The following is a 24,836-nucleotide window of genomic DNA, read 5'->3' on the forward strand; positions in this document are numbered from 1 at the left end:
CAACCTATGTATAGGGAAATGTGTAGGGAAATGTGTGCGGAAATGTGTGCAATGTGTACAAATAGGCTTTCTGCCAATCCTAGTTTTCCCTACTCACACAAAACTATGTATGTAGGACTGAGCCCTAAATACAAGGCCTGCTTTAGACTCATATCTCCTTTGTTTACAAATAAACCTTTAATCAAATAAAAAAACAAAAATCACTATCACACACTGAATTGCTGGAAGAGAACCCTACTGTATCCTATTTTAAGTTAAATTTAAAATTTAAAACACATTGTCATTCTATTCTCATTTCATCTTCTTTTTCATGTTCACACTTGTCAAAGAGTTGTTATTGGCCACGTTTTTTTTTAAAAAGTGTTAGGTGAAAATAATTTGAATTGTCAAATTCTTCCACCTGCTATCATATCTTTTATGTATAGACTATAGTCAAATTTTATTATGATTTTTTTTTTCTCAATATCACGAAAGAACATACCGTAATTAACGGTGTATAAACCGCCCTCGTGTATTAACCGCACCCCTCTTTTTCGCCCTAACTCTTTTTTGCCGACGAGGTGCAGCTGAATGTGTAAGATCATTAATGTAAATTAAAAAATAGTAGAGGACCTAGAATAGAACCTTGTGTAATAGAAGAAAAATTGGAGTAATCATTATTATAAACTACATATTGAGATCTATCAGAAAGATTACTTTCAAACCAAGATGACAGACAAATTTGAGTGTTGTTCTAGATTACTGAGCTTGAGAGACATTGCCAGGCATAGCGCCAGGTGGAGGGGCCTAAATCGGAAATTGTTTGTGTGTGTACCGTGTATAAGATGCACCCTCAACTTTGAATTTTTTTCGGCGGCAAAAGAGTGCAGTTAATACACTGTTAATTACGGTACATGTAGAAAATGTAGAATGATTACATCCAGGGGTCTTAAGAAACCTACACAATAACTACCAAACAACTAATCTCCTTTCAAATAATACCAAACAACTAATCTCCTTTCAAATAATACCAATACAAAGACAGATTTTCAAATTCTTCAGACATCGCAACCAAAGGAGATAATGCCTCAAGTCATCTTAGTTTAGTTAATCATGGCTCCAGCCCAGATATAGCCTCTTGGACGTAATTTCTAGCCACTTTTGAGCCACTTTAATGACCTGCTTAACTTTAAAATACCCCACCGAAATGGAGAATTTCTCCCACTTTTTTCTTTCTTGTCACATGACTTATGTTCGCTATTGCTCATATAACCAAGGTTGTAGGAAAGGAAAACACTCAGAAAAACAGATACTTTTCATGATATGAAATTTGGCCTTCATTTTTGTAGTTTGAACAGCCAACCTGGAAATGCCTTGCCAGTGATTCACTTGTCCTACTGGTTGATGGGAATTATCCATCTAAAATGTGCCAAGTTGTTTTGTTGAAAATGTATCCTTTCATTCAAAATTGAATAGAAGTACATACATACATGTATGTCAGCCTGTACCATACATAATGTTTTCTTATCCTATTCCAATCCTAAAGAACTATAATCTGGTTTTCAAATCAGGAAGTCTTGCTCTATTGGTTTTCAATTCTGAGAAGACTGCTGGGCAAGATCATCTCTTCTTTGCACCAACTGGAATCACCTTGCCATTGACCCCAACTGACCTTGTGGAGAAGTGGGCCAAAAACATCCTGCTGTTGTTTATTGCTGGGGAAAGATTCTGACACACAATTATATATGGAGGTTTTCAATTCTGATATCAGCTGTACACATATGGAGTAAGGACATGTATGCCATGTAGCTGTACATTGTATGTGATTACATTTGGAAATAAAAACTATAGATATGGATGTATGATACCAGCTGCATAGTATAAACATACCTGGCCTAAAATGGGATAGATGATGTTCAGATATAAATGTTAAGCCTATAATAGCTTTACAAACAATAATCTCCTGATTTCTGATTGAGGTAACAATGTAATAAAAAAAGAACACTACGTGTAGGTATTTGACTGAGGGAACAGCAAGTACGGGATCAATCCTAAAATAAGTCCTAAAACCAGAGTAGGCCTTTACATATTATCTTTAACTTGGAAGTACTCTCTACATATTTATGAGCAAGTTATAAGAACTACTAGCTGGTCTGTGCTATCTAATTGGAATGTGTAACATTTCTGATAATTTGGGAGGTTGTGTGAAGGTAAAAACTGATTGACACTCATGCAGACGCTAGCTGGATATGATAAACTAGATGACTAGGGGAAGATTTTCCCGACTGAAGCCTCGGGAGGAAGTGACTGAAAACACATCAAGAGAATCTTTCAGTGAAAAGATAAACTGGGATGCTGAAGCATAGTATCAAACTTTGAACTGTTAAAAATAGGATAATACTTCGACAAACTTAAGCTTGCCTTGTTATAATGAAAGGGAATGTATCATACCACTTCAAAGTATGGTACATTTCATCGTTGAGTTGTCTGTTCACTTTAAGATTAGGGCGCCATGCTCAACCTAGTACATGCAAGGTAACTTCAATAAACGCCCAAGATTTTAATGACAAAGAAATGTAAGTTTAAGATTAGGGTGCCATGCTCAACCCAGTACTTAAAGGTAAAGACCAGTTTTGGAAACGCCCCCCTCTGAAATGGAAGCTCTTATTACCAATCATGTGAAAGAATAAGTTTTGACTATTACGTGATGACACAATTTTTACCCTCATTTCAATAATTTCTTTAGAAGGAATTGAAGAAGAAAAAAAAAGAATTAAAAAGATTGTTTATATACTGAATGAAAGTGAAACCTTTCCTTACTTGGTAATGATGTTTCCTGGCAAGGCCTTAGCTTTGTTTGATGAAGTATTTCTTGGGACAGTGATCGGAAGCTTTACGTTTATAAAGGTAAAGACCAGTTTTGGAAACGCCTCCATTTAAAAAAATGAAACGGAAGCTCTTATTACCAATCAAGAGAAAGAATATGTTTTGACTAATACGTGATGATACAAATTTTGCTGGGAAACCGCCTACTAATTGAAATATTTGGTAAATTATTATATCTGTTTGGACCGGATAGATATCGTGGACGTGTCGCGTAGTCCCTTATATATCTTTCTGTGTACAGTGCTTGAAACTTTAACAAGACTGGGCCAAATTTCTTATCATTTTGATGATTCCAGAACCTTGTAGTACACACCAATACTTATATGCTAGATAATCAACCTTTTCTGATCGATTCCACGCATGACCAGAACTGGTATATATCTTTAAGACTTCCATGCAATAGACCAGTTCACGTTTAGCACATGTCCCAAATGACCCCGAATATCCACAGATCTCCAAAAAGAATACTTCCACCTGTGTATCATGGAGTGCACTGCTTGTGCATAAATGAATAATAACATAACTTTCATGAGCACGTATCCAGGATTTTGTCTCCATGATTTTCACAATTTGGTCTGCAATGACCTTTATCTGTTCATGCTAAGACTGCAACTATAAACTGGCTTATTTGCAAGGCATCTATAATAAAAGCTCAAGATTTAGATGACAAAGAAATAGAAGTTTAACCCAGCAGGAATTGGGTGTGTATGTTTCTGAGATCCAGGGTAGCACAGAGAGAATTATTTGGAGACATGGCATGCCCCCTTGCAGAACAGGAAATCTCTGCTAAGACACTACCAAACTTATAATATATTAACTCAGTGTTCAATATATAATTGGTCTACATATATATTTTAGGCCAAGTAATATCTGACATGATATAATTTAGGGGGCCTACACATTTAAGGCATACTTTTGTCAAGATGTATTGAGCCAAATAATCGGTCAGGCTAGAATTATAAATAAGCCATGTAATCCCCCCCCCCCCCCCCCCCCCATGACAGCTTTATAATCTATCTGAATATAAACCCCGAAAATGAGAAAAGAAATGCTTGTTGATGTACAGTAAGGATACTTTGCCATATAAACATGTATGAGGTGTTCTATACTATACCCACACTGGTTTATATTACACCAATCCTCAAGGCACTTTACAGTGTTGAGACGAAGAAAACACTGCATGCGAGTGCACTCTGAGTGCACCTTCTACTGAATAATGTGGTCTACTTGGAGAGCGCGGATGGGAAGATAAGAGTACGCTGCAGCTGGCAATCTCATGCATTTTCATGCACATGGAATAAAGAAATGCCCCATTTGCTGGAATGCATTCCTAGATCACAGTGAGTAATCTTAATGGGTAAGGATAGGGGAAATAAATAATAAGTAGCCCTATATGTAGTTATAAACCTTTATTGCCTATACAAAGGAATGGCAACAAATACAAGCATTTTACAGCTAGGCATGTTCTTTCTACCATTGTAAAACTCACAATATTACATGATTTTATAAATACTGTTCAAACATGGATGACCTATCAGGAGTTCATACCCCCCCCCCCCCCCATGTATGATTCTTACATATCGATATATTTAATCCCATGTCAATCTTGTAATTTCTTCCAAATGTTGATCACAGCCCAGTTTTAAGGTGTGTCAGGGCCTGCAAACACCATCAATATACTGTACCAATGGAAGGTCTTTGTGACAGATTGACAGTTAACATAAAAGAGCTAGGAAAAACTAGCTGGCTGAATGGCCCATTACCTGCATCCAGTAAACATGAACCATAAATCCATGTGGATGAATATATCAGTATGAAGGTGTAGGTCTTTAGCCTATATAGCATAATATACATAGACCAAGCTGAACAATGTTACTCAGACCAGCCTCCACATATTATCTCTCTCCACTCTAAACTAGTCTGAAACATGAACCAAGCTGAACAATGTTACTCAGACTAGACTCCACATATTATCTCTCTCCACTCTAAACTAGTCTGAAACATGAACCAAGTTGAACAATGTTACTCAGACCAGCCTCCACATATTATCTCTCTCCACTCTAAACTAGTCTGAAACATGAACCAAGTTGAACAATGTTACTCAGACCAGCCTCCACATATTATCTCTCTCCACTCTAAACTAGTCTGAAACATGAACCAAGCTGAACAATGTTACTCAGACGTGACTCCACATATTATCTCTCTCCACTCTAAACTAGTCTGAAACATGAACCAAGTTGAACAATGTTACTCAGACCAGCCTCCACATATTATCTCTCTCCACTCTAAACTAGTCTGAAACATGAACCAAGTTGAACAATGTTACTCAGACCAGCCTCCACATATTATCTCTCTCCACTCTAAACTAGTCCGAAACATGAACCAAGCTGAACAATGTTACTCAGACCAGCCTCCACATAGTATCTCTCTCCACTCTAAACTAGTCTGCGACATGAACCAAGTTGAACAATGTTACTCAGACCAGCCTCCACATATTATCTCTCTCCACTCTAAACTAGTCTGAAACATGAACCAAGCTGAACAATATTACTCAGACTAGACTCCACATATTATCTCTCTCCACTCTAAACTAGTCTGAAACATGAACCAAGTTGAACAATGTTACTCAGACCAGACTCCACATAGTATCTCTCTCCACTCTAAACTAGTCTGAAACATGAACCAAGCTGAACAATGTTACTCAGATGAGACTCCACATATTATCTCTGTCCACTGTAAACTAGTCTGAAACATGAACCAAGTTGAACAATGTTACTCAGACTAGACTCCATATAGTATCTCTCCCCACTCTAAACTACATGTACATGTAGTCTGCAACATGAACCAAGCTGAACAATGTTACTCAGACTAGACTCCATATAGTATAGATCTCTCCCCACTCTAAACTAGTCTGCAACATAAACCAAGTTAAACACTGTTACTCAGACCAGCCTCCACATATTATCTCTCCCCTCTCTAAACCAGTCTGCAACATGAACCAAGTTGAACAATTTTACTCAGACCAGACTCCACATAGTATCTCTCACCACTGAACTAGTCTGAAACATGAACCGAGTTGAACGATTTTACTCAGACCAGACTCCACATAGTATCTCTCTCCACTCCAAACTAGTCTGAAACATGAACCAAGCTGAACAATGTTACTCAGACTAGACTCCATATAGTATAGATCTCTCCCCACTCTAAACTAGTCTGCAATATAAACCAAGTTAAACACTGTTACTCAGACCAGCCTCCACATATTATCTCTCTCCACTCTAAACTAGTCTGAAACATGAACCAAGTTGAACAATGTTACTCAGACCAGACTCCCCATATTATCTCTCTCCACTCTAAACTAGTGTGCAACATGAACCAAGTTGAACACTGTTACTCAGACCAGACTCCCCATATTATCTCTCTCCACTTAACTTATTAGTCTGCAACATGAACCAAGTTGAACAATGTTACTCAGACGTGACTCCACATACAGTATTATCTCTCTCCACTGAACTAGTCTGAAACATGAACCAAGTTGAACAATGTTACTCAGACCATCTTCCACATATTATCTCTCTCCACTCTAAACTAGTCTGAAACATGAACCAAGCTGAACAATGTTACTCAGACTAGACTCCACATATTATCTCTCTCCTCTCTAAACTAGTCTGAAACATGAACCAAGTTGAACAATGTTACTCAGACCAGCCTCCACATATTATCTCTCTCCACTCTAAACTAGTCTGCAACATGAACCAAGTTGAACAATGTTACTCAGACCAGCCTCCACATATTATCCCTCCCCACTCTAAACTAGTCTGCAACATGAACCAAGTTGAACAATGTTACTCAGACCAGCCTCCACATATTATCTCTCTCCACTCTAAACTAGTCTGCAACATGAACCAAGTTGAACACTATTACCATACTCAGAACAGTCTCTACATATTATCTCTCCTCACTCTAAACTTAGTCTGCAAGCACAGACACTAATTTGACATTTTGCAGTACTGTAATTCCTAAGCCCTTGAGCAGAGCCCAGATCTGTCATAGTCAGGATGTCAGAGTAAAAGGCCTATTGTAGTCTCATAGTGCAGACCCTGTTACACAAATAACTGAAAATGGTTTGTGCCTGCACACTAGCTGTAAACCACATGGAGACATCTATAATCATTTTTTTTTTCTTTCTATTTTACTGGGCAAGTCTCATATTTGGAAACGAGCCAGAATGGTCTAAACTACAAACCAAGGATGAGACAGAGGTGTTGTTTTAGAGATAAAACAGACAACAAAGTTCAAGGATATAGCATCATGAGACATGACCATCAAACTATAAAGTTAGTCATCATTAACCATGGTCGCTTCAAGGGGATTTACAATTACAGTACAATATAAAGTACCAAAATGATGTCATACCAATTAGGCTTGTACATTTAAATACCATTTTAAATATCTGAAATAAATATTGAAATATGCTCAATTTCATCTATTAAATATAGAATATACACGTAAATGTAGCTGCACTAAATGCGGTAACAAGACCTTATTTTTCAAACCTTTTTTGTACCTCTGAATACAATTGTTGGTTTCTTCTAATGCTATTATTCATGACCATTGAGAGATGGGTACCAAGACAGGTTCTTCTCCATTCTAGATAGGCATTGAGAATTGTTCATGCAAGGGAAAAAAACCAATAAGCCCTTCCTTGCAAAGAACTATGACGTAGTAAATGCACGGAGAAATTATAATACAAAACAGCGAAAGTAGCTTAAGCTTATTTTATTTTAGATTTAATAGGCTTTCTTAAAATGATAAACTACATATAGAAGGCTTTCCAACCTTCATGTAAGTGAGAATATCCCCTGATTATTCAGTACGTAAGTTAGGGTGTGTCTGCAAGATGGAGTGATCTTTTATTCCCACTTTTTGGTTTAAAGTTGCATAATGCAATTATTCCAAACCATTGACCCACAACATGGATGAGGACTATCGAGACTATACTAGACAGCAAGGATTTCTTTTGTAAAAAGTTCTATACTAAACCCTGTCCTTTGTAGGCCTACATGTAGATGACAATAACAAAACCAATCAGTGACACGGAAGATTCTGCTGTCTCTGGCTTCACACCCACACACTCTAGCAAATCAGTCAAGAGTTTAATCCACTCGACTGTGATTAATATTCTTTACTAGTTCCATCATATCTTAGGAACAGGTCTACAATGCAGTTGGGTCAAATTTAAAAACAAGTATCTCTAAATTGCCATTGCAAGCCATACACATTGATTCATCAGTTTGTAATCTCTTATGGCATGGAGGCCTATAGGCTATAGAAACATTTTGAATTTACTTTCTCTTTGTATAAAAAGTTTGATGTTTCCCAACTGAGAGGTCATCGGCACTGAAATCAAAGCTAGAGGAAAACGGATTTCCTTCACCTACTGTACCTACATCCCTATAAATCACTATACATGATCTCAGGAAGCTTCTCAATCATAAAGCATTGTCTCTATCAGTATCGGTGGCAGAGCTGGAGTCCAGAATTTGAGCAAGTACTTGGGTGTGTGGGGGGGGGGGGGGGCTGTCTTACTGGACGATTTGAGCCAATCAGGGAAGGGTGCAGAAGGTGGTCCTTTCATCTATTATATTACTCTTTTCTCCTCTCCCTTTCCCTTTCTCTCTTATTCTATAGATTGTTCCCTTTTCACCATTCATTGGGTTGCTACATGTAGCATCCCCCCTTGCCCCCATGTAGCTACATGAGAGGTTGTTACATGTATATCCCTAGGATGAGTGCAGCAGTTTTTGAACCAATGAGGATAATTCCAGTCAATTTTCTCAGAAAAATCACAAAACTTTTAAAATTATGAAGAATAAACCTGTGTCAAGTGCATTATTCCTAGATCACTCAGGATATTCCTAAAAATCTCTAGACAAAAAACAAAAGAAATCCAAGTTTTAAATGTCAAAAGTAGGTTGAGTTCAGGCATGGTTATTGAAGGGAGGGAAGAATCTAGTTTGTAACCATTTCCAAATGTTGAGCAGGCATGCTCTTGGCAGATTTCTAGACAGGGCTTGCATCTCCCTCACCTTGGACTTGAAATAATAACCAGCCTTCGGACACAAGACTCAACCAATTGTTCCGATACGTAACTTGAACCAACAATGGAAAGTTCTACACTGCAATTCTATTCTCTATGTACTTTTGTCATGAGATGATTAACAGACTACCAGCACATACCATACACTGGCATAAAATTTTTCATTTAGAATTTAAAACACTGATTGAAAATTCACAGAAGGCATTCTGCATATATGTAGGTCTGCATTTCATTATAGCACATGCTTTCTTTATAAAACACCAAAAGAACTGATCACAAATCGATAGATATATGCCCAACTGCAGCAACCTCTATAAAAAAAGGAAATTGGATTGAAAAAATAGCTCCAGGGCCTTACACTTTACAATACACACCTCTCTGACTCTCATGCATCATCAATTTGCATGCTACAGGTTTGGCAAAATTACTTCAGCATTGCTGGACAATGCAAAAGAAATGACAAACAATTGCATTTTTTTTAGTAGGTCTATTGCATTATGAAAACTAACTGCACAGCAAAGCGAGATAGAAAAACGATCTGGGTGGAGCGGAGAGGATTAAAGAGATCAAATAAAGGAGCACAATTTTGCATTCATCATAGCCACATCATCTATACATTACATCAGCTAATTTACTTCAATAATTTTTTCCTTCAAAATATTGCAAATTTCAAACAGAATTTTCAGGCCTACAGAGAAAATTCATGCAAAGTCAGGACGTACATGTACATGTATTGTACATAATTTGAAGCCATTTTGAACATGGCCCATTTCACCATCACTGATATAAAATAGAAATGCAGCCTTACGCATCAAATTTGGAATATTCATTCAACTTGCTTAAGTGCACTTTCACAACCAGACCACATTTTGAGTTATGTGATCACTATTCAAAGGAAAGTACATTGAACATAGACAGAAAGAATTTACTTCATACAAATAAGAAGTTACATGTATACATGTTTCCACACAAATTTGAAGAGTCTTTGAACTTGAAAACCATCTCCAAACTAGGTTGTATGGTATCACAGTAGTGTCATGGTTGTATCGACTCTTTTGTTGTCACCATGTTTGTCTAACCTTGCTTTGGGTTAGGAGCCAACAAAACCAAGATTGACATTGGCAAGTTCATTCTCACTGTTTAATGTAATGCCCCTCCTGTAGGGTCGTATGTACACATGAGGATATTAATTTGACAAGAATGTCATAGATTTGAATGAGTGATGAGGAGCTAGAGCAAGACTGAATGTTGATTAAGTGGTTTATAGAGCTATCAGAGGAAAATGAAACACCCACAACCTTAGCTTAGGTGAATCATGCAAGCACAATGTGCCTTCTCAGAAAAAGTTCATTGTCCACGCACCCTGTGGCTTGGCCTTGTGCACAATCTATCTTATCTCTGTCCATGTAGTGAGTGCCATCACTAACTTCATGGCACAGAAATTTAAGTTTCAAAATTGAAGTGATATATACACTGTTTGTAGTTTTTACATACATGTACATGTATGATTAACTTTCATTGGATATACCAGTCAAGTTGCCTTTTATAGAAACTCATTCATTAAATATGGGCCTATCGACTACGATAAAAAAACAGATGTAATGTCCTCTATGCATCATATTTTATTACATGTCTACATTGTACAGACATGTACCCATCCATACCTGTACAGTACTTTATACATGTACATGCAAGCCCTACATCATTGTGACAGTTTGGCCTCCATGTACATACATGTACAGTGTATATCTGATGCACCGATAATCCTGCTTGTCATAAATTTCCTTCTGAAGGGAAGAATACCTGAGTACATGTATCTCTGTAATGTGATTTTCCCTACATGCATACAAGTACCGGTACTTGACATTGATAGTAATACAAGAGGGATGTTTATCAAGGCATTCCTCAACTTCCGAACTATAAGGTTACAGACATTCGTGCTGTGAACTTGGGCTATGCTACTATCATGTCTCTCCAGACGTGGTAATTCAATGTTTCATTGACTAGGTTCATTACAATTCCGGTTGAAAACTTATACACGATACTCAACAGTATTCAACCATTGATGTCATTCTCTCTTATTTTTTCCTTTTCCCTTTTCCTTTCCTTGATACAAATAGGTGTTTATTACCATGCAGGTTTCTGGGAATGATTGATGCTGCGTAAGTGAAGTGCTACAGTACTACATGTATCTTGTTTCATCTTTCAAAACAAATACATTGATGCACAATGCACATACATACATGTACATGTAAATTGAAGAAAAAATAAAATTCACATGCATTTCAAAATTAAAAAACATACAGCGCATGTTGCTCATGGCTCCGACAGCTACGTGTACATGAAAGATACATGAAAGATACAAGAAAGATGGATAGAAAGGGAAGAGAGTTGGGCTGGAAAATTCATAGGGTGCTGGGTGAAATTGGGCATGTAATTTGAGTCTGCAGTAGTGATTTGAGCATGTCAATATTGGGCGCCTATAATGAGCTTAGAGATATGATATGAAATATTGAGCGAGCAGACCGGTGCACAGGGGGAAGCCTAGCCTCTCACTGCTACAGGAGGAGAAGTAGTCTGAGTAGGTCTGACTTGCAAACAACTAAGGAAAGGAGAGCAACATCAATACTAAACTCATCTATTTTGTTTTGTACAAACTATGTTACACATGAAAGATGTTGTTGCGTATTCTAACCCCTAATGAGTGTGAAGACAAAAATATAGGACAGTTATCATAAGCATTGATATGGCTTTGATAAAAGAGGAAAATTTTAGAAGAATGTATCAAAGTAAAATAAAGAAAAGATAGTTCTGATAAGGATTTCAGACTTTCACAGTTGTGATTGATCAAACAAAATCTGGCAAATTGTGTGGTTTGCACTCAGGGCGCTATAAAAATCACACTTACGTGTAATGTTACCTGTGAAATACCCGAATCCTACTCCATGTTTAAACCATAAACTCAACTTCCCCTCCATTTCTTTTCTCTTTATATCCTTGCCACTTGATCAAATTAAGAGCTTTTGTATCATAAAAACCGCAACAGCAAATTCTAGAATTGGTGAAGTGGAAAAAATATTTTTGACAGTCAATCAAGCATTAACAGTCTTTGAAAAAAGGTTCACATGTCGCCTTTAAAAGTAGTCCTTGTACCTGTAAAACCATTCTCAAAGATTCAGTGATCTCTGCTTTCAATATTTGTACCTTTCTCATTTAATACATATCCAACAGTGTTTTTTTTTTAAGAGAAAAAAAGAGGTTTAATCAAACAGATAAACCTATTCAAAGACATGTCAGAAAAATGATTTCCACCTGAACCATAACCTTGCCCAACACTAGCCTAGATGAAAAGTTCAACCAAAGCTTTATAAAGAAACCAGTAACTCAGTGAGATATGGGATTTAAACCTTGTCATGCTTGGATACTTAATCAACCAGCCAGCCTAGCTTTTTATTCAATTCCTTTTCTTTCTATTCTTTTTTGTTTTCTTTCCCGGTTGACTCTGTTGGGAGCCTAAATGACAATGCAGTCCTCAGTGTCCAAACTCCTCTTTTGTTTAGGGCTTCATTGTACAAGTCACGGAAGAAATGTTGATTTTGCCTATTTGTAGCACAAAGAAATCCATGCTCTGATAGAAAAGGTTTTGGTGATATATAAGCTTCTGCCTCATAAGTTCAGCAAAGATTGACATCCATATTTAATGTGCACAAGATGTATACAAGCAACTTGGTGAAACATACACAATGTTTGATTTATTAAGCATTCTTTTTTAGGACAAGTTCATATTGTGTTTCTACATGTAGCCTACATACATGTACGCTTGCTCATGTCATATAAATTATGAAGTGATATGAAAATTAGAGTCATAGAGATTAGAGAAGCATTAATATTCAGGCTCCACAGTCTCAATTTGAAGCTCTTCCATCACCGACTTATAGGGCAATTCAACCCTTGTTATAACTTCATTTGTATGAAAGCAGAATGGCGAAAGTTTGAAAAATGAGATCACTAAGTTAGGTTTTGGGAGTAGCGCACCATAACACATGTATGACTTGTTGCTGCTCCTGCGATATAGCGTGGAACGCAGGAGTCATGAGAGCAATAACCCAAATAATTCACTTGTGTTTTTACAACTAGAAATTAAGCTGTGAAAACCATTTAAGTTTTAGTCTTAGGTTAAAAAAAATAACACTCAAGAGGTGCAATTCAGGTTTGTTACCATGTTTATGGGTAGTTACCTAGCAACCTCTGGCAAAACTCTGCATTGTGAGAAAAACCCATGGATTTTAATTGCAGTGTAGATGCCCCTACAATGTAGTTAAAGTGTTGTTACATCAGTTATTTTCATCTCTGTTTAACAATTGTTAAAAATGACCATGTCCAGACCTGCCAACCTCTGGACTTCAAAAGCTGTATTCTTTAATCCCAAAAGTTGTATTTTACTGACAGAAGTTGTATTCTTAAAAATAAACACGGACTGTTACGCGGATCAATTTTTTTTATGGATCATTGGTTGAATATGCATGATTTCGTCACGACTGTTGTGTTCGATGAACCAATGAACATCCCCAAATTGCCGATGTGAGATGCTTGTAGGATACTTTACAGCACAGAATGGGCTAACACACACTCAAAATACCAAAAACAAACAAAAAAATAATAAATTTAAAAAAAAAAAAATTAAAAAAATTTAAATCATTTTTTTTTTTTTTTTTGAAAATCTTATTTAATTCAGGAAAATCGTACTGTCGTATTTGCTTCTAAAAATCATACTAAATACGACTAAATCGTACTGGTTGGCAGGGTGTCCCCTGGGTTTTATCATCTGTCTCTCAGATTTCAGCACACGTACCTTCAAGTACATTGTAAAGCTCACAATCCTCTCCACAAGATTAGGTTTCAATAAGAATCCACGCCTTAATTTAACATTTTATTTTTGGACACTGTTACATTTAAACAATGAATGATCACCCAATTGAAGCCAAGAATAGAAAGCTTGAGATTAATTCTTTAAACACCATGTGTTGTGAATCTTACTCAACTTTATTTTGAGAACTACTTCATTACATGTGTTGTTTCTCTTGATTTAGCCAATATCAGTCTGCTACATGTAAGTGTAAAAGCAGAACTCCCCCGCAGAGTTTCCCCCGTGCTGGGATGTCTCCCTTCCTCTTACAGAGAAGACATCTCTTCTTTAATAAAAAGCTCACATGCAAGCTTGTCATGCTACTCTTTTCTATAAACCTTTTCTGACAGGCATCTAATGATTTTGTTTGACAGACAAAGTGGCCATGGCTATGGCATGGCACAAAGACATTATTTCTTTCCCCAAAATGAAAAGAACTAAAACCATGGTAAGATTTGTTTTTCTGTTGTGTTCAGAACAGCATGTATTTGATGTTGACAAGGTCTAACTAACAGCTACATGTAAGAAAGCATAAATGTATATGTTTGGAGATGAAGCCATCCAAGGGACTTTAACTGAGGATATACCGGTACCAATCTTACATCTGACAAAGTACAAACTTTATAAAGTTTATTTGGAAATGATTGTACTTATTGGCCTACTATCAACTAAATTTCTGATTTATGAAATGCAATTTCTCACTAAACACAAGATTGTAGAATGGAAAATTAATCATAATGCTGGGTGTTGCTTCATCATGAGCCATGATAGCATAGGTCTGTCCATCTGTTTCCCTGGTCTGAGGTCAAGAGTTGACTATGCTACCAAATTGTCTGTGGCAAGGATTCCTTTCATTTCTCCTCTGTGAGCCTCTTTCTACATCATCGGTTGCCATCTTGTTTTTCATTCACCTGGATGCGAGCCATATCCGTGATAGTCTTACTTTACATACTCTTTGAGCAAAATGTGCATTAACTTATCATGAAGGATAGAACTTCTTTTTAATATATTGAGAGATCAGGAAACAGGGAAGAACTGATTTTGCTTGCATTAAAGGTATTACAAAGTTTTGGTATGGGGTCATGAATTTGGTTCAAATTAACATATTGGAAGCATTATGCGTTCCTACAATATTCATTGATCGTTGTCCCGGTTGAAATCGAGTCTGAAGTTATGAAATTATAAATAATAAACTCTTTATGTTGTATAGCTCCCTCTCAAGGTCAAGATATCAATTTAGCTATGAAACAATGTTTCTTGTCTAAAATCGACCGATTAGCTATTCCCGTTTGGAAATTATATATCACAACTACATATTCTGAGATTTTCATGGTCGCAGCTACCATTGTATGGCCGTAGGCGCTATTTGAAATTTATCAAAATTTACCGGGATTTTTAGGGATTAATATTTTTAGTGCATATATACATCCACAGGGGCATCCAAATATATCAAAATTGTAAAGATTCACTATCCACCCAATTTTCAAAATTTCCCAAAACTTTGTATTACCTTAGATTTATGTATAATGTAGCATACATGTACTATAGATGTACAGGCCTATGAGACAAGCTGTGTGTCTGATAAAAAGCCTACATGTAGATGTGTTTCATTGGGCCATTTGATTGTTATTCCAGAAATTCTTACCTGTCAAAAGTTGAAAATGTAGACCTACTTTTAATAGTTTCTGCACATGGATACAAATGTATGCAAGCCCTACTTGGGTCTACATGTACACATGTAAAACCCTAATCTTTTGGAGATATAAGCCTCTGGCCTTAGTATCAACACTTTGCACAAATGTGTGTGATACATTTGTAAATGTTGGGGGGGGGGGGGGGGTATCAAGTGTAGGTTTAGTATATTTTCCATGATAGCTACTGAACTATGTCTGTTTGAAAACGTCAGAATATCTTGAAGGTACATGCACCGTAATTAACGTTGTATAAACCGCCCTCGTGTATTAACCGCACCCCTCTTTTTCGCCCTCAAAATAAAAAAAAAATAAAAAAATTTTTTTTTTTTTTTTTTTCTTTTTCTTTTTCTTCTTTTTTCTTCTCCCCCTGAATAAGTGTTGTAACATCACAGATATTTTCGATTCCGTTTGAACGCTAGTTAAAACAGGACAGTTTTCGGTTAAACAAAAATTAATCACTTTTGCCAAAGTTTGATTGTAAGAATAGTGGTCGGGATTGGGCAGACGCCAGGCCGACCAGCAGGAGGGATCTTCTTCACCCACAATTCCTGATGAAAAGCACTGCTTTCGTCCGGCACTAATTTCACATGAAAACATAATGAAGAGATGTACTTACATTCATATTCCTGTCCTTAATCATGTTTTATTTGCAAGTGTACATGAATCTTTATTTCAATTTGACAGTAAATGATTATTTTTCAATATTTTGTCCGGTGTTGTGTAAAGTTGAGACTCATGCAAGCTGCCATATTGGATTTTCAATTCAGGCTCTTTCATTACTGTTTTTATAATTGTTTATTTTTAAGGTTAAAAAAAAAAATTCTCGTAACTTTCCAGAATAAATAAATTACAATACTATAATATATATCTATTTCTTTATTTATATTGTAAAATTTGGCAGAAATTGTTGCAATTATGTATCATGTAACCAACATACATGTACATACACTCAAAATACGAAATCCCATCCAATTCCCACCACCAGACATATATTTAGAATCAACAAACATCCATCTTCACATAAGTTAAAATCATCAATCAACCAGAAATATTACAATAATAGTAAAAGTACATTTAAAGGAACATCTCATGATCAATATCAAATACATTGGTATTGGTATACAGTTTTAAAAGCAACTTTTGTTTAATACTGGCAAACAATTGTCCACAGGAACTTCAGGAAGTATAGAAAACTTTTATGAAGCTTTTATAATGTTATCCACTTTTATATTGATGTCGCCAAGAAGGTCTGCTTTCTAACACTACGCCCGGTCTGGCTCAAAAGGGACTTGTATTCAGCACACAAATCTAGAGTGGAATATTACACTGCGTTTGTCAGGAATCTCCCTATTCATTCTTCACTCTGCACTTCAACAAATGGGGGAATGTAACGCTGAAAGGCATTCACTCTCCTGCTTTCACAAACCAGAGAGGTAAACATGATGATGTACAGTACATGTACCTACCTGCAGTACCTGCTTTTTGCAATGTACAATATGTAGGTAGACAATAATGTACAGGATCTCCTTCTAACATAGGCCTACATACATGTACATGTACAATTGTACATGTAGGGAATGTAAGGTTATGCAGTACATGTACCTGTACATGAAAAAAATTGGAGATTCAATTCAATCCAATTAAGATGGACACATACATGTACAGTATATACAGTGTACATGTGTAAGAGTGATAAATTCATCTTTGAATGATGATGAACTTGTACTAGGTAGGTTACGTGTACATGGAAGTCACTATAGCCACCTACGGGTCTGAGACGTGGACGCTAAGGAAAAATGACCAGGATAAACTGGAGTCCTTTGAGATGAGATGTCTGCGGACAATAGCAGGAGCAAAGCCCTCGCCTACACAGATAACGCGTGGATAACAAATGTCACAAATTCCAACATAGACAGATAGAATAACATTGATAATTTAGATTATTAAGCGCAAGGGTAAATATGACAATGACCCGGAATGTAATACCATGATAACAATTCATCAAATTACTTGTAATACTTGTAGAAAGAAATTTTTTTTTTTTTTTTTTTTTTTAGTCCTGTGCACTTAAGTCAAGGAAGTCACCACTTCTGCTAGAGCTACTCTAAAAAAATTAAAACATGTAGCACTGGTCGAGTAAGCTAGTTGTTATCATTTATCAATCATTTTTTAATTACTTTTTAATTGGAAAAGCTGTGAAATGAACAGCATACATGGAGCTACTTGACAGGGCAGAATGTATGACTGAGCCTCCATCCGTAGTAGGGTCCATGCTCCATCATTGCCCTCGTTACACTCATCCCTCCATGACTGATAAAGTCAATACAGTTTTTTTTCCTTCCTGAATAGCATACTTCACCATAGCAAAATGGAGTATGCAGTGCTCATTGATAACTGTCATTTAGTCTTTTTCCACCAATATGATTATTCAGGAACTTGAAGAAGAATTGCAATCTACAACTTAAAAATTGAATGTAGAAAAAATAAAGATCCTAACAATACATACATGTACAAGATCCTAGCATTCTGATAATTTATCAATCTTGGTAAATGAGCTTTCAATTTGTTGGCTATTGGAGACAATGTACACATTGTAATCAGCCATTAAAGCAACTAAAACATGTGACCTGTATGAGGTCTGTGAACTACATCAGATTTGAGCTTATCATGACACGACCCTCCTACAGTAAAGATGACTGGATTTCAGGATGTATGCTAATGAACAGCCAGACAAGATGGAATTCACAACAGGGTATCAAATCCCTGTTCACAAGCAGCATTTCATCATCATGTAGTGCACTGTGCACTTGAACTTTAATACATGTATCCCACAACTCTCACCGTACCAGATTTTGAACATCTTGGAAATTTGACTGTTTGACAAACTGGGAATGATGCTAACTTTCCAAATGATTATATCTCTATCTACATGTACTCACATGTGGATCCTATATATGGATTACACAATCAAAAGGAAATTATTTGCCCTTTACTGTAATACTAGGTAATTGTTCTTTTCATTTTTTATGATTTTAATACTTAAAGTTATGACAATTTCATTTTTTGCACCAATTATAAGTGCAATTAACCTCACAGTATTTGCTCATCCCTACATGCACTTATTAATTTACATCATGCAGACTCTTTAAACAGTCTACCGGTACTACAATACATGTTATGTACATGTACATGTAGTATCATGTGTTTCAAAGCTACCATTCTCAACTCACATTCAGTTTAATTGTGCTCATACACTGTACCCTGGTATCCTGTATAGCTTTTTATATCATTCTTATAATTCCATTGCAAGTACAAATTAAATAATCTGAAAGATAAAAAAAAACTTGGCTATCACAGTGATCAAAACAAAATCTGCTTTAAAATGTTTCCTGTGACATTTTTTGATCAAAACAAATTATAGACATTATTATGAGCATACAGTATCTCATTTTCTGCCTGGCTGGACATTCACTTTATTACACATACAATGTATTAAGGATTTTACCTACAGTAAGAGAAAACATGTACCTAATGTACATTGTACAATAATTGTACAATAAATCTGAATTGTTTTTTGTTTAATTCTTTTGTCCCATACTCTTGCAAATAGAAAGGATCAAAATGTACCTGTTAGACAATTCCTTTTCCTATAATACAAACCATGCCCAGGTCAAACAAACCACTCATATCCTTTTAACTTCCTGCCATTCAGTTCCTTGAACTTCCTTCCTGACACAAAACAAAAAGTTGCAACCCACACCAGATGTTCAGAATCACACAACTATTGTTTACGATAAAGATAAGAATCCATTGTAATTCCTACCAGTAATGGAATCTGTACTTCACATGTACTTACCGTATAGATAATGACAAAGGTTCATAATTTATCTCATGCATTTTTGACATCACTGGAGTTTTTAAAAGGTAAAGTACATGTTGTATGTACAGAAACCTACATGTAGTGGATACACCATTTTCAAAATGTATTCAAATCACCAGCAACAGGCTATTCATGTTCATTCACCTGTTATATATTTTTGCATCTGATAGGCAGAATGCAAATCTCATACATTGGTTTAGGCTAGGAAGACAAACATGCTTTGCCTGACATTGTTTTTTGTATGCAATTTGCAAATTGCAATCTGGCTACTAAAATACAATTATTTGTACCAGATGAATGAGAGGCACTGACCAAAGACATACATGTACAAGTGTACATGTATGTATCAGTTGAATTTGATTACGTTACAAAAATGGCCTAATATTGGATAAAAGTGTGACTGAATGAAACATGTTCTAATACAAACGTAAGTCCTAATTTGCAATTCTGAACTCATGAAAATATCTAGCCTAGGCCAACAAGTTACCCTAGCTTACCCTCACCTAAAACCCAATGGCAGCCAAAACCCAAAACCCTTGCTCTACATGTAAATATTTCTTTAAAATACGGCTTAGGGAAGGGATTGAAGATTAAATCACCAAATATCAGTCTATTATTAGACAGCTAACCCCCCCCCCCCCCCAAAAAAAAAAGGTAGAAGACCAAAATGCTAATAATCAGTCCATTTTAGAGTTATAGACAGCCTTTAAAGCAACATGACGGTCAAATGAGTCGTGTTACAAAACCGTTATATGTACATGTATCATGTACAACTATATAGTCCACATACATGTAGTTTCACAAAACCGTCATCAGTACAAGATCAACATCTCCATGCTGCTGCTCAACTTATCCACTACATTGTTTCCCAAAATTTTCCATCGACTCCAAACCCGTCATCTTTTTAGAAATCCATCTCATGGCAACACAAAAAGATGCAAACTGAAAATTTATTTTAAAAGTTATTTTTTTATTCTCAAGCTCTCATTTCACTTATCAGAACTTAGTAATGTTAATATAAAATCATCTATTTTTATAAATTCTCATAAGTTACACATTTTTTACAAGCATACACACTTTTACAAGCAGTTTGAATGAAATTTAGCCTCATAACTACCATTTGTATTTCAGGATAAAATCTGATGGATTTTGATAAAGACTATATTTTTTAGCCGATAGTATAAAAATCATGGTTTTGTGGTTGTCCGCTTCCCAACATCTCTGTAGATCAAGAAGATACGACTGTCATGGAGTTGGTTTACTGAAATGACCCCCTGGTTATTGACATTTGTCAATCATGATTTTGTTCACAAGTCAACTTCCGAAAACGTATTTTACAGCCAAGAAAAACAAAATTATCCTCAAGATTGAATTAGAAAACTTTTAATATTGACTTTTAAAACGAGGAAAGTCCAAGCTCACGAGAATAGTTCCCATCATGCCCATGATATTATATCTTTCTCATCATCGTCTTTGAATTTAATCACCTTATAATTAAAGAAAGTTACTTAGAGTCTAGTCTACAAGTTTAATCACCCCAACATTTTTTAAACAAGGAATTGGGGCTGGTTTTAATTGTTTTAATTGTATGAAATTGTGTGGCTCAGGCTCAGCTCACCTTTGTAAAATGTACATTATATTTGCAAAAAAGTGATGTGTAGTATCATTTTTATCAAAGATGCACTAGTATAAACGTCAGATATTTCGGACAACCAATCATTCGTCATTCATAGTCACACATGGTATCAATACTGAATACTACGCTGTTTTTCCATTCACACAGAAACATACACACAAGTGCACAAGTTACTGCAGTAACTGCGCTGACTATCGTCGAAATTTGTATGCATATACCGTACATGTAGGTCTATAGGAGGTCTATTCTGTGCAGTGCGGGCCGGGGCGAATATGCGAATGAACCCCGACCGCTCATAATCATATCTGCTCTCAAAAACTCACCACTTCTCCGCTACATGTCCCAACGAGGGCAACCAAAAGGGCCCCACAAAGCAAAAGAACTCGCATTTTCCTTGTTGTTTGTTGGTTTACTCAAATCTTACTCCAATTCTTGTACTTCTTTGGTACAAATTCAGATCGCAGGGATGACTCTTCTCAGCTCACTGTACTCGACTCGATCGACTCTGTGTAACTTCCGAATGAACGATAACGATAGTGCAGTGTTGCAATCGAAATCGTTCATCGGTCATGCATGGCATAGTGAGTTGTGGGTAACACGTCACATCCTGATATATTCATGCCTCTTCTCCTTGTTGTTGTTGTTCTTCTTCTTCTTCTTCTCCTTCTTCTTCTCCTTCTTCTTCTTCTTCTTCTTCTCCTTCTTCTTCTTCTTCTTCTTCTTCTTCTTCTTCTTCTTCTTCTTCTTCTTCTTCTTCTTCTTCTTCTTCTTCTTCTTCTTCTTCTTCTTCTTCTTCTTCTTCTTCTTCTTCTTCTTCTTCTTCTTCTTCTTTTTATCTTCTTCTTCTTCTTCTTCTTCTTCTTCTTCTTCTTCTTCTTCTTCTTTTTCTTCTTTTTCTTCTTCTTCTCCTTCTCCTTCTTTTCTTCTGTTCTTCTTTTCTTCTTTTTCTTCTTCTTTTTCCTCTCTTCTTCTTCTTGTCTACATCAGCGCTTTTCAACATTTTTTTCGAAAAGTCACATCAGTACCCTTTTAAGAAATAAAAAGTTTCGCGTCGCCCACACAAGATATATTTTGTATCACTCTGGCATTCGTCCATGCAGTGCCAAATATACGGGCACATATTTATGTTTCTAAAGTTTGCCCCCTTTCACTAGTTTGAATTTACCTAAAACACCTGTCAAGCACGATTTATAGTTCATCAGGTCTTGCCTTGTTTTAAATAGTTGTTTTTCCTCCGGAGCTGAATTCTTTTTCTTTGTAATCAAGTAGTTATTGACAGGTTAATATACAGCAAGCAATGATCTGTTTCATTCCCGGGGCTTTCTTGGGTAACGCATTCCTCAAAGTCCTTTCTATAATCTTCAGCTATTTTCTTCCTTACAAGGGGTACCCACTTCAGTAGAAATGTGGTATGAGGTAAGACGTAAGACGTATTCAATGTGAGTTTTGTTGCATGCCTTCATCATTTCATAATTATGTAAATTCTCAAATGAGCCTATTCAATGTTAAATTTTCTTGCACGACTTCACCTTTACATAATTATGTAAATTCTCAGTTATTAAGACTACTCCATGCTTTCATCGATCCTTTCTTTTTGTTATAAATTTATATTCTCAATTATTGAGCCGAACATACTCGTTGTTGAATTCTCTGGCATGCTTTCATCATTTCATATGTAAATTCTCAAATGAACCTATTCAATGTTAAATTTTCTTGCATGACTTCACCTTTACATTTGTAAATTCTCAAATTACACTGTTTAAATGTTATATTCTCTAACATGCTCTCATCATTTCATATGTAAATTCTCAGTTATTAAGACTACTCTATGTGAAATCGTCTTGCATGCTTTCATTTTTTTTTTTAAATATAAATTTATATTCTCAATTAAGCCGAACATACTCGTTGTTGAATTCTCTTGCATGCTTTCACCTTTCCTTTTTTTTAATTCTCAATTAAGCTTAAAGTTCTCGATGTTGATTTGTCTTGCAAGCATTCACTCTTTATTTCTTTTTCTTTTTTTGATTCTCAATTAAGCATAACGTACTCGATGTTGAATTGTCTTGCATGCATTTATCTTTTCTTTTTTTCTTTTTTTTTTAATTGTCAATTAAGCTGAACTTAAATTGCCTTGCATGCTTTCACCCTTTCGTTTTTTTAAATTCTCAATTAAGCTTAAAGTTCTCGATGTTGAATTGTTTTGCAAGCATTCACTCTTTATTTCTTTTTCTTTTTTTGATTCTCAATTAAAGGAAACCAAAACCTTCATACTAAGTTACTTTTATTGTAAAGTTTAAAAGATTTGAATAAAATCAGTGAAAATTTGAACAAAATCGGGCAAGGAATAAGAAAGTTAGAGTGTGTGTGTGTGTGTGTGTATTGGGTTTTTGCAGACGTGTATCAATCAGATATGATTATTTACGTCTGGGACCGACCTTTAAACGTCACCATCCGAAAGACGTGACTCAGTTTCGAACCTGCGTCCTCGGCTGAATCAGTTTGTAACTTCCACTTTTTAGCTGGATTACAGGCTTTTTTAGGCTGGATTAGAGCTTTTTGAAATGGCTAGTCACTAGAGGGCGGTATTCAATTTGATGACATCATCATCTGTGACTAACTCTCCATGCCTTTTGTACATAAAATTTCACAATTGTGTTGTTTTCTTCGTATTTATTTGTGTTCTTGATCCGACTTCATAACATGTGAAGTAGAATATCATTTTGCATTCTATATCTTGCTTTCAGGGGAGTACATTATCTCAATCACAAGAAAGAAGGAAAAACATGAAATGTGACTAGAAATTTCAAAAAGCTCTTACTTCCTTATTCCTTGCCCGATTTTGTTCAAATTTTCACTGATATTTTTCAAATATCTTAAACTTTACAATAAAAGTAACTTAGTATGAAGGTTTTGGTTTTCTTTGGGCATAACGTACTCGATGTTGAATTATCTTGCATGCATTTACCTTTACTTTTTTAATTGTCAATTAAGCTGAACTTAAATTGTCTTGCATGCTTTCACCTTTTCTTTCTTTTTTGATTCTCAATTAAGCCGAACTTACAAGGCAAAGTTTATTTGTATAGTTTCTTGAAAAAATGAATTACGTATGAAATCAAATGTAATATCTTTGTTTACCTTTCTGTTGGAAATGAAATAAATATGAATATGAATATGAATACTATGTAATAAGTGACCCTTTTTTATCTCGTATTAGTGTTCCTTTTATTTTGACACGTGCCTCACTTTATATCCTTTATAATTAGAGCCGTTTTCATTCTGATAATAGCCCCTTTTTTCTTTGTAATAAGTGCCCCTTTTCCCGTTCTCATAAGTGCCCATTATTCATCTCAGGTGAGTCCCCCTTATCAGGTACGAGGAGTGCCCCGTTTTAACCTCTGATAATTTCTCATTTCACTTTGACATGTGCTCTTTTTCTTTTCAAATAAGTGTCCTTTTCCCTTGGTATATTTGCCCCCTTTTCCTTTCACCATAAAATATGCTCCTAATTTAATTTTCCTTTAATTTCACCCCGAAGCCCGAAGTTTTTCATGATAAGATGTTGCTTTTATAACCCCATCAGAATCTTTTTTGCTATAAGATGTAGTTTTTCGCACTGAACATGTTTTATCTCGCTCGGAAATGAGTGTTCAGTCCATCACAACCAACTGCAAAATATGCGGTTTTTGGACCATGTAAAAAGAGAAACAAACATTGAAATCATCCCTGATAATGTAATCACAATGTGTAGGGGTATA

The 24,836-nt window shown here is 35.8% G+C and overlaps 1 protein-coding gene across 1 annotated transcript in view; it reads right to left on the reverse strand.

The window, feature by feature from the left end:
* Sdc (syndecan) overlaps positions 1–21,589 on the reverse strand; it is a 42,152-nt gene extending 20,563 nt beyond the window's left edge. Inside the window, 1 exon segment of the mRNA NM_001124761.1 lies at positions 21,405–21,589. Coding sequence (NP_001118233.1) covers positions 21,405–21,470 — 66 coding nt within the window. The 5' untranslated portion in view covers positions 21,471–21,589.
* Positions 21,590–24,836: the final 3,247 nt, after the last annotated feature.

Source organism: Strongylocentrotus purpuratus, unplaced genomic scaffold (genome assembly GCF_000002235.5).
Source record: "Strongylocentrotus purpuratus isolate Spur 01 unplaced genomic scaffold, Spur_5.0 spur5_scaffold_7, whole genome shotgun sequence".
In the NCBI taxonomy this organism is placed as follows: Eukaryota; Metazoa; Echinodermata; class Echinoidea; order Camarodonta; family Strongylocentrotidae; genus Strongylocentrotus; species Strongylocentrotus purpuratus.